Source organism: Leptonychotes weddellii, chromosome X (genome assembly GCF_054177405.1).
Source record: "Leptonychotes weddellii isolate Sample4059 chromosome X, ASM5417740v2, whole genome shotgun sequence".
Lineage (NCBI taxonomy): Eukaryota > Metazoa > Chordata > Mammalia > Carnivora > Phocidae > Leptonychotes > Leptonychotes weddellii.
In genome coordinates this window covers 45,743,534-45,756,778 of record NC_138385.1, presented here as the reverse complement: position 1 = coordinate 45,756,778, position 13,245 = coordinate 45,743,534, and the positions used below count along the sequence as shown (strand labels likewise).

At 32.5% G+C, this 13,245-nt stretch overlaps 1 protein-coding gene across 1 annotated transcript in view; it reads left to right on the top strand.

The window, feature by feature from the left end:
• KLHL4 (kelch like family member 4) overlaps positions 1 to 13,245 on the top strand; it is a 135,263-nt gene that overhangs the window by 102,176 nt on the left and 19,842 nt on the right. The window contains 1 exon segment of the mRNA XM_081809323.1: positions 643 to 855. Within this exon segment, the coding sequence (XP_081665449.1) occupies positions 643 to 855 (213 nt within the window).

Below are 13,245 nucleotides of genomic sequence, written 5' to 3'. Positions count from 1 at the left end.
GCGCTCACCATAGCACATACCCTCCCCAGTGTCTATCGCCCAGCCACCCCATCTCTCCCACCCCCCACCACTCCAAAAACCCTCAGTTTGTTTCCTGAGATTAAGAATTCCTCATATCAGTGAGATCATATGATACATGTCTTTCTCTGATTGACTTATTTCATGACAAATGTTTTTAATACTAAGTAAAACAGTTCATAAAGATAAAAGGGATTTTAATGCTATGCAGTTGAACCTAGCCAAAATCATAAGGTTGCTGGAGTTAGTCTTTGGAAACATCCTACCTACCCATTTTATATTTTAATTTCCAGGTTTATTGAGGCATTGACAAATACTGCCAATGCTTTTGATATCTCCTTTCTCTCTCTATCTTCATTTCTCATGGAATGTTTTAGTCCATTGTGTCAAACTTTCACAAAAATGATGAAGCATGGGAGGTTTGGAGTAGATTAGACCTTGAAAAATGCCTTTAGGTAACTATGCATTCACAAACTCAGGGCATCCACTACAAAATACTAAGGGAGCAGAACATATAGTCATAAACTTGAATGCTTTGTACAAGGTGTTTTTACATTTATTCGATGCACAAATTGAAAGTGTTTTATACACACACACACACACACTTCTGCTCTTTTTTCCTAGACTATATGCTATTGGTGGTCGTGATGGAAGTTCCTGCCTCAAATCAATGGAATACTTTGACCCACACACTAACAAGTGGAGTCTGTGTGCTTCAATGTCCAAAAGACGTGGAGGTGTGGGAGTTGCAGCATACAATGGATTCTTATATGTTGCTGGGGGTCATGATGCCCCTGCTTCTAGCCATTGCTCCAGGCTTTCCGGCTGTGTGGAACGGTAAAATATTTCTATTTATTTATGTATGTATTTTTTTTTTCAGAAATGAGAAAGATTTTTAGGCTACTAGAGAGTTGTCTCCCAAATAAGTGTTAATCTTTTCAGAGGATTAATTTTTTTTTGTAAAATTGCACACTTACTCCTAGGCTCAAAATATTTTGAAGAAATTCTTCTAATGTATTTTAGGTGTATCATAAGAAATATATTTTTTAAATATTCTTTTATTGTTTGAAAATCACCATATAAAATAATGAAATAAAAGGGATGCGAGAATAAAGAAATTTAATGCCAAACTATATCACTCAAACTATTCACCATCTCAAATCAATATGACTTTACTATTTCAAAAACTATATTAGTCCCCAAAGGATGAAAGCTCTACAGAAAGAATTCCCAAAAAGAGATGCTAATTATATTTTGAACAATAACACTATTGTATTAAGTATTTGATTTTCTAAAGGCAACTTCTTTAAATGGGAGACATTTGTTTGGATAAAGTGTGATAGGCTTGTTCAGTAACTCATTCACATGATTTGTAGTTATAACATTCACATTCTCTTCAAGAGTGTATATAATATATATATATCTATTATAGACAATAGATATTTATATATATATTTATATATAATAGTTAAAAGATATTAACCTAAGGCCAAGTGACAAATTTGCAATTAATAAGGTTATCAGAATTCAGAAGATGGAGATCAGTATGGGATGATGTCCTCAAAAAATTCATGGAGGAAGTAGAATTTATACTTTGTATATACACAATATAATGAAGGGAATTTCAGGTCTAGAAAAATTCACAATCCAAACCATGGATATAAAGGAGATAGATTTGTAGATAAAAGCAGAGACTTTAGGTTGAAATGTAATTTGGGAGGACAATTCAAAACACAAATAAGTACCAGATCATTTGATAGCCTGAAATGTCAAAGTGGAAGCTTTTGGATTTTAACTTGTAGTGAAGGGACAATTTTTAAGGGGAGTGGAATATCGCAAAGAAAACTGTTTAGGGGAAATTGATCTAACAGTGATATAGAGGATAGAATTTGGGAAGAAAAGACTAAAGGGACAAATATGAATATTATATGTTTTCTTCTGAGAAACATACCACTGAATCATAATTGATAACACTAATACTCTGTTTCTTATAGGAAATAATTGATCTGTGGTAGGTTTTTTAAAAAGGTTAATCATATTAAAACCATATGATCATTTAAATTGATGCAGAAAAAGTACAACATCCATTCATGATAAAAATAAAAACTCAAAAAGGAGATTAGAAGGACCATACTTCAACATAATAAAGGTCATATATATGAAAAACCAGCAACAGCAGCTAGAGTTTTTCCTCTAAGATCAGGAACAGGACAAGGATATCCACTCTCACCACTTTTATTCAACACAGTACTGGAAGTCTAAGCCACAGCAATCAGAGAAAATAAATAAATAAATAAATAAATAAATAAATAAATAATAAAAGGCATTCAAATAAGCAAGGAAGAAGTCAAACTTCCACTATTTGAAGATAACATGATACTATACCTAGAAAATCCTAAAGACTCCAAAAAAAAAAAATCTACTAGAACTAATAAATGAATTCAGTAAAGTCTCAGGATACAAAATCAATGTACAGAAATCTGTTCTATTTCTATATACTAATAATTAAAGAGCAGAAAGAGAAGAAAACAGTCTCATTTACAATTGTACAAAAGCAATAAAATATCTAGAAAAAAAGAACTTAACCAAAGAGGTGAAAGTCCTGTTCTCTGAAAACCATAAAACACTGATAAAAGAAATTGAAGATGACACCAAAAATGGAAAGGCATGCCATGCTCAAAGATTGGAAGAACAAACATTGTTAAAATGTGTATACTACCCAAGGCAATCTACACATTTAATGCAGTCCTTATCAAAATACCAACAACATTTTTTTCACAAAGCTAGAACAAACAACCCTAAAATTCATATGGAACCAAAAAAGACCCCAAATAACCAAAGCAATCTTGAAAAAGAAAAGCAAAGCTGGAGGCATCACAATTCCAGGTTTCAAGTTATATTACAGAGCTGTAGTGATCAAAAAAGTATGGTACTGGTACAAAAATAGACTCATAGATCAACGCAACAGTACAGAGAACCCAGAAATGAACCCACAACTCTATAGTCAACTAATCCTCGACAAAGCAAGAGAGAATATCCAATGGAAATAAGACAATCTCTTCAACAAATGATGTTGGGAGAACTAGATAGCAACATGCAAAACAATGAAACTGGACCACTTTCTTACACCGTACACAAAAATAAACTGAAAATGGATTAAGAACCTAAATGTTAGACATGAGACCATAAAAATTCTAGAAAAGAGCACAGGCAGTAATTTCTGTGATATCAGCCTTAGCAACATTTTTGTATATATGTCTTCTGAAGCAAGGGAAACAAAAGCAAAAATAAACTGTTGGGACTACATGAAAATAAAAATCTTCTGCACAACAAAGGAATCAATCAACAAAACTACAAGGCAAACTACTGAAGGAAGATATTTGCAAACAACATATCTGATAAAAGGTTAGTATCCAAAATATACAAAGAACTCATAGAACTCAACAGCAAAAATACCCCAAATAATCCAATTTAAAAAATGGCAGAAGGCATGAACAGACAGTTCTCCAAAGAAAACATACAGATGAATAGATTTTTTTCAAAAAACAGAAACAAAAACATTCAGATGGCCAAGAGACACATGAAAAGACTCTCAACATCACTCATTATTACAGAAATGCAAGTCAAAACTACAATGAGATATCACATCTGGTCTGAATGGCTGGTCTGAATGGCTAAACGCAACAATAGGAGAAAGAAGTGTTTGAGAGGATGTGGCGGAAAAGGAACCTTCTTGCATTCTCAGTGGGAATGCAAAAGGGTGCCACTACCATGGAAGATAGAATGGAAGTTCCTCTAAAAGTTAAAAATATAACTACCTTATGATCCAGTAATTGCAGTACTGGGTATTTATCCAAAATAATACCAAAAAACTTGAAAGGAATAGATGCACATGCTTATTGGAGCATAATTTACAATAATCAAATTATGGAAGTAGCCCAAGTGTCCATTGCCAGATGAATGGATAATTAATATGTAGTATATATGTACCATTGAATATTATTCAGCCATAAAAAAGAATGACATCTTTCCACTTGCAACAACATGGTTGGAGCTAGAGAGTATTATGCTAAGTGAAATAAGTCAGAGAAAGACACATACCATATGACTTCAATCATATGTTGAATTTAAGAAACAAAACAAAGAAGCAAAAGGAAAGAGAGAGTGAGAGCGAGAGAGAGAAACCTAAATTAAGACTCTTAAATATAGAGAATAAACTGACGATTACCAGAGGGCAGATGAGTGGGAGGATGGATGAAATATATAATGGGTATTAAAGAGTAAACTTCTCATGATGAGCACTGAGTAATGTATAGAATTGTTGAATCAATATATTGTACACCTGAAACTAATATAACACTGTATGTTAATTTTACTGGGATTAAAACAAAAAACTTAATAAAAAAAAGCTTAATCCTAAGTGACTGGCTTCCTGCTATTCAGCGTATCTTTGAGATGCTTCTCCTAAGATTGGTTCTTAAGAGACACAAAAAAGAAAAAAAAAATATTTTAACCTTATGCAAAATATAAACAAAGTCAATCACTGCCTCAAATATTTAATATATTATAGCTAAATATATGTGATGCTAAGATTATCCACACTAGTTCTCCCCATAGTTAGCAAAGTAATAGTTGATCACCTTTTCATTATGCTAGGTTATTTTTACATAACATAAACTTTACCATTTAACCACTCTCAAACATGAAATTTAGTGGCATTAAGTACGTTCACATTGTTGTGAAAACATTACCAATCATTCATATCCAGATCTTTTTTTTTTGTCTCCTCAAACTGAAACTGTACTCATTAAACCAAAAAAAAACACCATTCCTCCCTCACCTCAGCCACTGGCCACCACCACTTTATTTTCTGTTTCTATGAATTTGACAATTCTAGGTACGTCATAAAAGTGGAATCATAAGTAGTTACCCTTTTGTGACTGGTACATTTTACTTAGAGCATAATTCTTCAAAATTCATCCATGTTATTCCATTTGTCAGAATTTCCTTTCCTTTTAAAGCTTAACAATATTACATTATATGTACGTACTGTGTTTTGTTTATTCTTTTATTCATTGGTGAACAATTGGTTTGCTTCCACCTTTTGGTTACTGTGAATATTGCTGCTATGAATATATGTGTACAAATATCTGGTTGAAACTTTGTTTCAATACTTTTGGGTATATACTAAGAAGTGAAATTATTAAATGTTAATGGTACTTTTAAATTTTTGAGGAGCATACATACTGTTTCCCATAGCAGCTGCATGATTTTATATTCCCATCGAAGCGAAAGTGTTCCAATTTCTGCACATCATCACCAACACTTATTATTTTCTTTTTTGTTTTTTATTTTTAATAGTTATCCCAATGTATTTGAAGGGGTGTCTCTTTGTGGATGAAATTTGAGTTTCCCTAATGATTAGTCAAGTAATGGATTTATATAAAATCAATTAAATATTATGTAATTATATAAATTACATATATATTTATTATATAAATTACATATATATAAAATCAATTATATATTACATAATTATATAAATTATATATATAATCAATTAATATTAGAGATTTCATATGGATTGTCATTTGCAACAACATGGATGGAGTTAGAAAGTATTATGCTAAGTGAAATAAGTCAGTAAGAGAAAGACAAATACCATATGATTTCACTCATATGTTGAATTTAAGAAACAAAACAAAGAAGCAAAAGGAAAGAGATTTTATATGGATTTACAACGGATTATTTTATCACTGCAAAAAAATGTTGGCTTTATGTTAGAGATTGCACTGAATCTGTAGATCACTTGGGTGATATTGCCATCTTAACATTGAGTTTTCTAATCCAGGAACATGAGGTATCTATTTATTGGTGTCTAGATTCTTCTTTCCACTGCAGATGCATTTTACCTATTTTTCTTGCCTAATTGCTCTGACTTGGGAGTTTCAGTACTATATTGAATAGAGATGGTAAAATTGTCATCCTTATCTTGTTCCTTATCTTAAAGGAAAAGTCTTCAGTCTTTCACCACTGAGTATGATGTTAGCCCTGTGTTTCCCATATAAGGTCTTTATTATGTTGATGCAGCTTTTTTCTATTCCTAATTTGGTCAGTGTTTTCATCATAAAAATATGATGGATTTTGTCACGTACTTTTATCTGCATTAGTTGAGATGCTCACGTGTATTACCTTCCCCTTCATTCTGCCAATGTGTCAATTGATTGGTTTTCATATGATTACCCTTGTATTCCAGGAATAAATCCCACTTTACTATTGTGTCTTATCATTTTAATAATGCTGCTGAATTGTTTGCTAGTATTACATTGAAATTTTTTGGCTTTGATGTCAGTATAATGCTTACCTGATAAAATAAGCTTAGAAGAATTACTTCTTCAGCATTTGGAAGAAGATGAGAGGATTGGTGTTAATTCTCTAAATGTTAGGAAAAACTGACCAATAAATCATGTGGCCCTCAGCTTTCCTTTGGTGGATACTTTTGATTACTTTGTGGGGAGACCACATCTTCTTAAAATTATAGCTCTGTTCAGATTTTCTGTTTCATGATGGTTTAAAATTGGTAGGTTGTGTATTTCTAAAAATGTGCCCATTTAATAAATGTTATGCAAATTATTGGTGTACAATTGTTCATAACACTCTCTTTAAATCCTCCTTTGTTCTGTAAAATTGGTACTAATGCTCCCTCTTTCTTATGTTTTTGCATTAAGGGATTCATTTCATGTGAAATTGTAGTTACTTGGGTACTTGATTTTTTTTAATAATTATTTTATTTGAGTATAGTTGACACACAATGTTATATTATTTTCAGGTGTACAACATAATGATTAAACAAGTTTATACATCATGATATGCTGACCACAAGTGTAGATACCATTACTATTACAATACTAACACTATTTAATATTATGGATTATATTCCTTATGCTGTTACTTTTATCCCCATTGCATTCAGTCCATACCTGGATATATTTAAAGTTATGACTCTGTTTTTTTGTTTGTTTATTCATTTTATCTTAGATTCCACATATGAGTGAAATCGTATGTTATTTGTCTTTCACAGTTTGCCTTATTTCACTTAGCATAATATAATCCATCCTTGTTTTCACAAATGGCACAGTCTCGTTCATTTGTTTTTGTTTTTTGGGGTTTTTTTGGCTCCACAATATTCTAGTGTGTGTGTGTGTGTGTGTGTGTGTGTGTGTGTGTCTTCCTTATCCATTCATCTATTGGCGGACACTTAGGTTGCTTCCATATTCAACTATTGTAAATAATTCTTCAATAAACATAGGGGTACATATATCCTTTTGAAGTAAGATTTAAATTTTCTTTGGCTAATTCCACCCAGTATTGGAATTACTGGATCATATTGTGTTAGTATTTTCAATTATTGAGAAACTCCATACTGTTTTCCACAGTGGCTGCACCAATTTACATTCACAACAAGTATATCAGGTTCTTTTTCCTCCACATCCTCACCAACACATTACTTCTTGTCTTTTGATTTTAGCCATTCTGACAGGTATAAGTGATAACTGGTTATAGTTTTTATTTCCATTTCCCTGATGATTACTGATGATGAGTCACTTTGCAAGTCTCTGTTGAATATCTGAATGCCTTTTTTTGAAAATTGTCTATTCAAATACTCTACCCATTTTTATTTTATTTTAATTTTATTTTATTAGGTTATATTAATCACCATACATTACATCATTAGTTTTTGATGTAGAGTTCCATGATTCTTTGTTTAAATCAGATTGTTTACTTTTTTTGTGTTGAGTTATATAAGTTCTTTGTATATTTTGGATATTAATCCCTTATCATATATATCATTTGCAAATATCTTCTACTATTCAATAGATTGTTTTTAGTTTTGTTGATGATTTCCTTAGCTATGAAAAAGCTTTTTATTTTGATGTAGTCCTATAGTTTATTTTTGCCCCTGCTTCCCTTGCCTTTGGAACCTGATCTAGAAAAATGTTGCTAAGGTTGATGTCCAAGAAATTCCTTTCTATGTTCTTTTCTAGGAGTTTTATGGTTTCAGGTCTCACATTTAGATCTTTATTCCTTTTTGAGTTTTTTGGTGTGTGGTTTTAGAAAATGGTCCAGTTCCATTCTTTTTAAAGTACCTGTGCAAAAAAAAAAAAAAAAAAAAAAAAAGTACCTGTGCGGTTTTCACACCATTTCTTAAAGAAACTGTCTTTGCCCCATTGTATATTCTTGCTTTCATTGTCATAGATTAATTGACCATATAACACTGGATTTGTTTCCGAGCTCTCTTTCTTGTTCCACTGCTCCATGTATCTATTTCTCTGCCACTACCATACTATATTGATGACTACAGCTTTGTAGTATATCTCGAAATCTGGAATTTTGTGATATCTACAACTTTCTTATTCTTTCTCAAGATTGCTTTGGCTAGTCAGGGTCTTTGTGGTTCCATACAAATTTTATGATTGTTTGTTCTAGTTCTGTGAAAAATGCTGTTGGTGCTTTTACAGGTATTGCATAGGCTTTGTACATCACTATGGATAATATGGACATTTACAATATTATTTTTTTCCAATCCATAAGCATGAAATATCTTTCCACTTGTCGTATAGCTTTCAGTTTCTTGCATCAGTGTTTTATAGTTTTCAGAGTACAGATTTTTCATCTCTGGTTAAATTTATTCATAGGTATTTTATTCTTTTCGGTGCAGTTGTAAATGGAGCTTTTTTTCTTAATTTCTTTTACTGCTACTTCATTATTAGTTTATGGAAATGCTACCAATTATGGGGTATTAAATTTCTATCCTGCAACTTTACTGAATTCATTTATTACTTCTAGTAGTTTTTTGGTGGAATCTTTATGGTTTCTCATCTAAAGTATCATGTCATCAGAAAATAATGACAGTTTAACTTCTTCTTTTCCAATACAGATGTTAGCTGTGGGTTTTTCATATGTGGCTTTTATTACTGATTTATGTTTCTTCTAAACCTACTTTGTTGTGGGTGTTTATTATGAATGGACGTTGTATTTGTCAGATGCTTTTTCTGCTTTTATTGAAACTATCATTTTTTTTTTCTCATTTCTCTTGTTGATGTGATGTATCACAGCAATTGATTTGTGAATATTGAGCCACATTCGCATCACAGGAATAAATCCCACTTGATTGTGGTGAATGATTTCTTTTAATATATTATGGATTTGGTTTGCTAATATTTTGTTGGGGATTTTTGTACATATGTTCATTAGAAATATTGGCCTTTATTTTTCTATTTTTAGTGTCTATTCTGGCTGTGGTATCAGCTTAATGCTGGCCTCATAGAATAAATTTAGAAGTTTTAATTTCTTTTCTATCTCATGGAATAGTTTGAGAAGAATAGGTATTACCTCTTCCTTAAATGTTTGGTAGAATTCACCTGTGAAGCCAACTGGTCCTGGACTTTTGCTTGCTGGGAGTTTTTGGATTGATTCAACTTAATTGGTAGTAATCATTTTGTTCAAAGGTTCTATTTCTTCCTGATTCAGTTTTGGGAAGTTATTTTTTTTTTCTAAGAATTTATCCATTTCTTCTACATCGTCCAATTCATTGGCAAATAATTTTATAATATTATCTTATAATTATTTGTATTTATGAGGTGTCAGTTGTTATTTTTCCTCTTTCATTTCTAATTTTGTTCATTTGAGTCATCTCTCCCTCCCTCCCTCTCTCTCTCTTTATGACTGGCTAAAGTTCATCTATTTTGTTGATCCTTTCAAAGAATCAGATCCTTGTTTCATTGGTATGTTCTATTATTTATTTATTTATTTATTTTAGTTTGTATTTCATTTATCTCTGCTTTAATCATTGTTATATCTTCCCTTCTACTGGTTTTGGTTTTCATTTATTGTTCTCTTTCTAGCTTCTCTAGATATAAGGTTAGGTTATTTATTTGAGATTTTTCTTGCTTCTTGAGGTAAGCCTTTATTGCTATAAACTTTCCTCTTAGAACAGCTTTTGCTACATTCCAAAGATTTTGGGACATTGTATTTTCATTTTCATTTGTCTCCATGTATTTTTTATTTACTCTTTGATTTCTTGGTTGACCCATTCATTGTTTATTAGCACATTATTCAACCTCCATGAATTAGTGTTCTTTCCAGATTTTTTCTTGTAGTTGATTTCTAATTTCATAGCATTGTGGTTGGAAAAGATGCATGGTATAACTTCAACCTGTTTGTGGCCTAATATGTGGTCTATTCTAGTGAATATTCCTTGTGCACTTAAAAAAAATGTGTATTCTCTTGTTTTAGGATGGAATGTTCTGAATATACCTGTTAAATCCATCTGGCTCAGTGTGTCATCCAATGTCACTGTTTCCTTGTTGATTTTGTTTTGATCTATTGACATAAGTGAGATATTACATTTCCCTACCATTATTGTATTATATCAATTTCTTCTCTTATGCTTGTTTTTAAATATTTTATTTATTTGGGTGCTCCCATGTTGGATGTATAAATATTTACAATTGTTATATCTTCTTGTTTGATTGTTCCCTTTGCAATTTTATAGTGTCCATCTTTGTATCTTGTTACAGTCTTTGTTTTAAAATCTATTTTGTCTGATATAAGTATTGTTACCCCAGCTTTCTTTTCATATCCACTTGCATGATAAATTCTCTATCCTTTCACTTTCAATCTGCATTTGTCTTTAGGTCTAAAATCAATCTGTTTTAGGGAGAATATTGATGAGTCTTGCTTTTTCATCCATTCCATCACACTATACCTTTTGCTTGGAGTGTTTCATCCATTTACATCCAAAGTAATTACTGATAGGCTTGTACTTACTACATGTTGTTACTTGTTTTATGGTTGTTTTTGTAGTTCTTTGTTCCTTTCTTCTGCTGCTCTCTTCTCTCATTGTTTGTTGGCTTTTTAAATGACATAATTAGATTCCTTTCTCTTTATTTTTTGTATATCACTGGTTTCTGAATTGTGGTTGCCATTAGGTTTTAATATAACATCTTATGCATGTAGCAGTGTAGATTAAGTTGACGGTTGCTTAAGTTTGAATCCATTCTTTACTCCTCTTCCCCCAGGTTTTAATCCTTTCATTGATTTTTATAGATATATTTTGTTTTACTGCTTCTGTGTTTCCTACTATTTTTACTCCTACTTATGATCTTTCCATTCCACTCAAAGAGGGACAGGTAACATTTCATGTAGGGCTGGTTTAGTGGTTATGAATTCCATTAAATTTTGTTTGGGAAATTTTTTATATTTCCATTTTGTATTATAACACTGTTGGAGAGCACATTCTTGGCTGCTGTTTTTGTTGTTGTTGTTGTTTGTTTGTTTTTCTTTTAGCACTTTGGAATATATCATGCCACTCCTTCTGATGTGCAAAGTTTCTGCTGAAAAATCACTTTATAGTATTACAGGTTTCACCTTGCATATAACTGGTTTTTTTATTTGTTTGTTTCTTTGTTTTGTTTTCCCTTGCTGCTTTTAAAATTTTCTCTTTATCACCACTTTTTTGCCATTTTAATTACTATGTGTCTTGGTATGGAACTGTTTGGGTAGATTCTGGGCGTGCTTTCTGTGCCTCCTGGATCTGGATTACTGTTTCCTTCTCCATATTTCATATGTTTCCAGCTACTATTTCTTCAAATAAATTTTCTGTCCGCTTTTCTAAGTTTTATCCTTCTGGGATCGTTATAATGCAAATGTTACTATGCTTGATGGTGTCACTGAGTTCTCTAAGTTTATTTTCATTTTTTATTATTTTCTTCTCTCCTGTTCAGCTTGATTGCTTTCCATTACTCTGGTCCTCCAGGTGGCTGATCCATTCTTGTTCTTTTTCTAGTCTACTATTTTTTATTGTTATGTTAATCACCATACATTACATCATTTGTTTTTGTTGTAGTGTTCCATGATTCATTGTTTGCGTATAAAACCCAGTGCTCCATGCAGAATGTGCCCTCTTTAATACCCATCACCAGGCTAACACATCCTCCCACCCCCCTCCCCTCTAGAACCCTCAGTTTTTTTCAGAGTCCATCGTATCTCATGGTTCGTCAACCCCTCTGAATTCTATCCCCTTCATTTTTCCCCTCCTGCTATATTCTCCTTCTTTTTTTTTTTAACATGTATTATTTGTTTCAGAGGTACAGATCTGTGATTCAACAGTCTTGCACAATTGACAGCACTCACCATAGCACATACCCTCCCCAATGTCTAACACCCAGCCACCCCAACCCTCCTACCACCACCACTCCAGCAACCCTCAGTTTGTTTCCTGAGATTAATAATTCCTCATATCAGTGAGGTCATATGACACATGTCTTTCTCTGATTGACTTATTTCGCTCAGCATAACACCCTCCAGTTCCATCCATGTCATTACAAATAGCAAGATCTCATTCCTTTTGATGGCTGTATAATATTCTGTTGTGTATATATATATATATATATATATATATATATATATATATATATATATAAAATCTTCTTTATCCAGTCATCTGTCAATGGACATCTTGACTATTTCCTCAGTTTAGCTATTGTGGACATTACCGCTATAAACATCAGGGTGCACGTACCCCTTCAGAACCCTACATTTGTATCTTTGGGATAAATATCCAGTAGTGCAATTGCTGGATCGTATGGTAGCTCTACTTTCAACTTTTGGAGGAAACTATAATGTTTTCCAGAGTGGCTGCAGCAGCTTGCATTCCCACCAACAGTGTAGGAGGGTTCCCTTTTCTCCACATCCCCGCCAACATCTGTCATTTCCTGACTTGTTACTTTTAGCCATTCTGACTGGTGTGAGCTGATATCTCATTGAGGTTTTGATTTGGATTTCCCTGATGCTGAGCAATGTTGAGCACTTTTTCATGTGTCTGTTAGCCATTAGGATGTCTTCTTTGCAGAAATGTCTCTTCATGTCTTCTGCCCATTTCTTGATTGGATCATTTGTTCTTTGAGTGTTGAGTTTGATAAGTCCTTTATAGATTTTGGATACTAGCCCTTTATCTGATATGTCACTTGCAAATATCTTCTCCCATTCTGTCGGTTGTCTTTTGGTTTTGTTGACTGTTTCCTTTGCTTTGCAAAAGCTTTTTATCTTGATGAAGTCCCAATAGTTCATTTTTGCCCTTGCTTCCCTTGCCTTTGGCGATGTTTCTAGGAAGAAGTTGCTGCGGCTGAGGTCAAAGAGGTTGCTGCCTGTGTTCTCCTTTAGGAT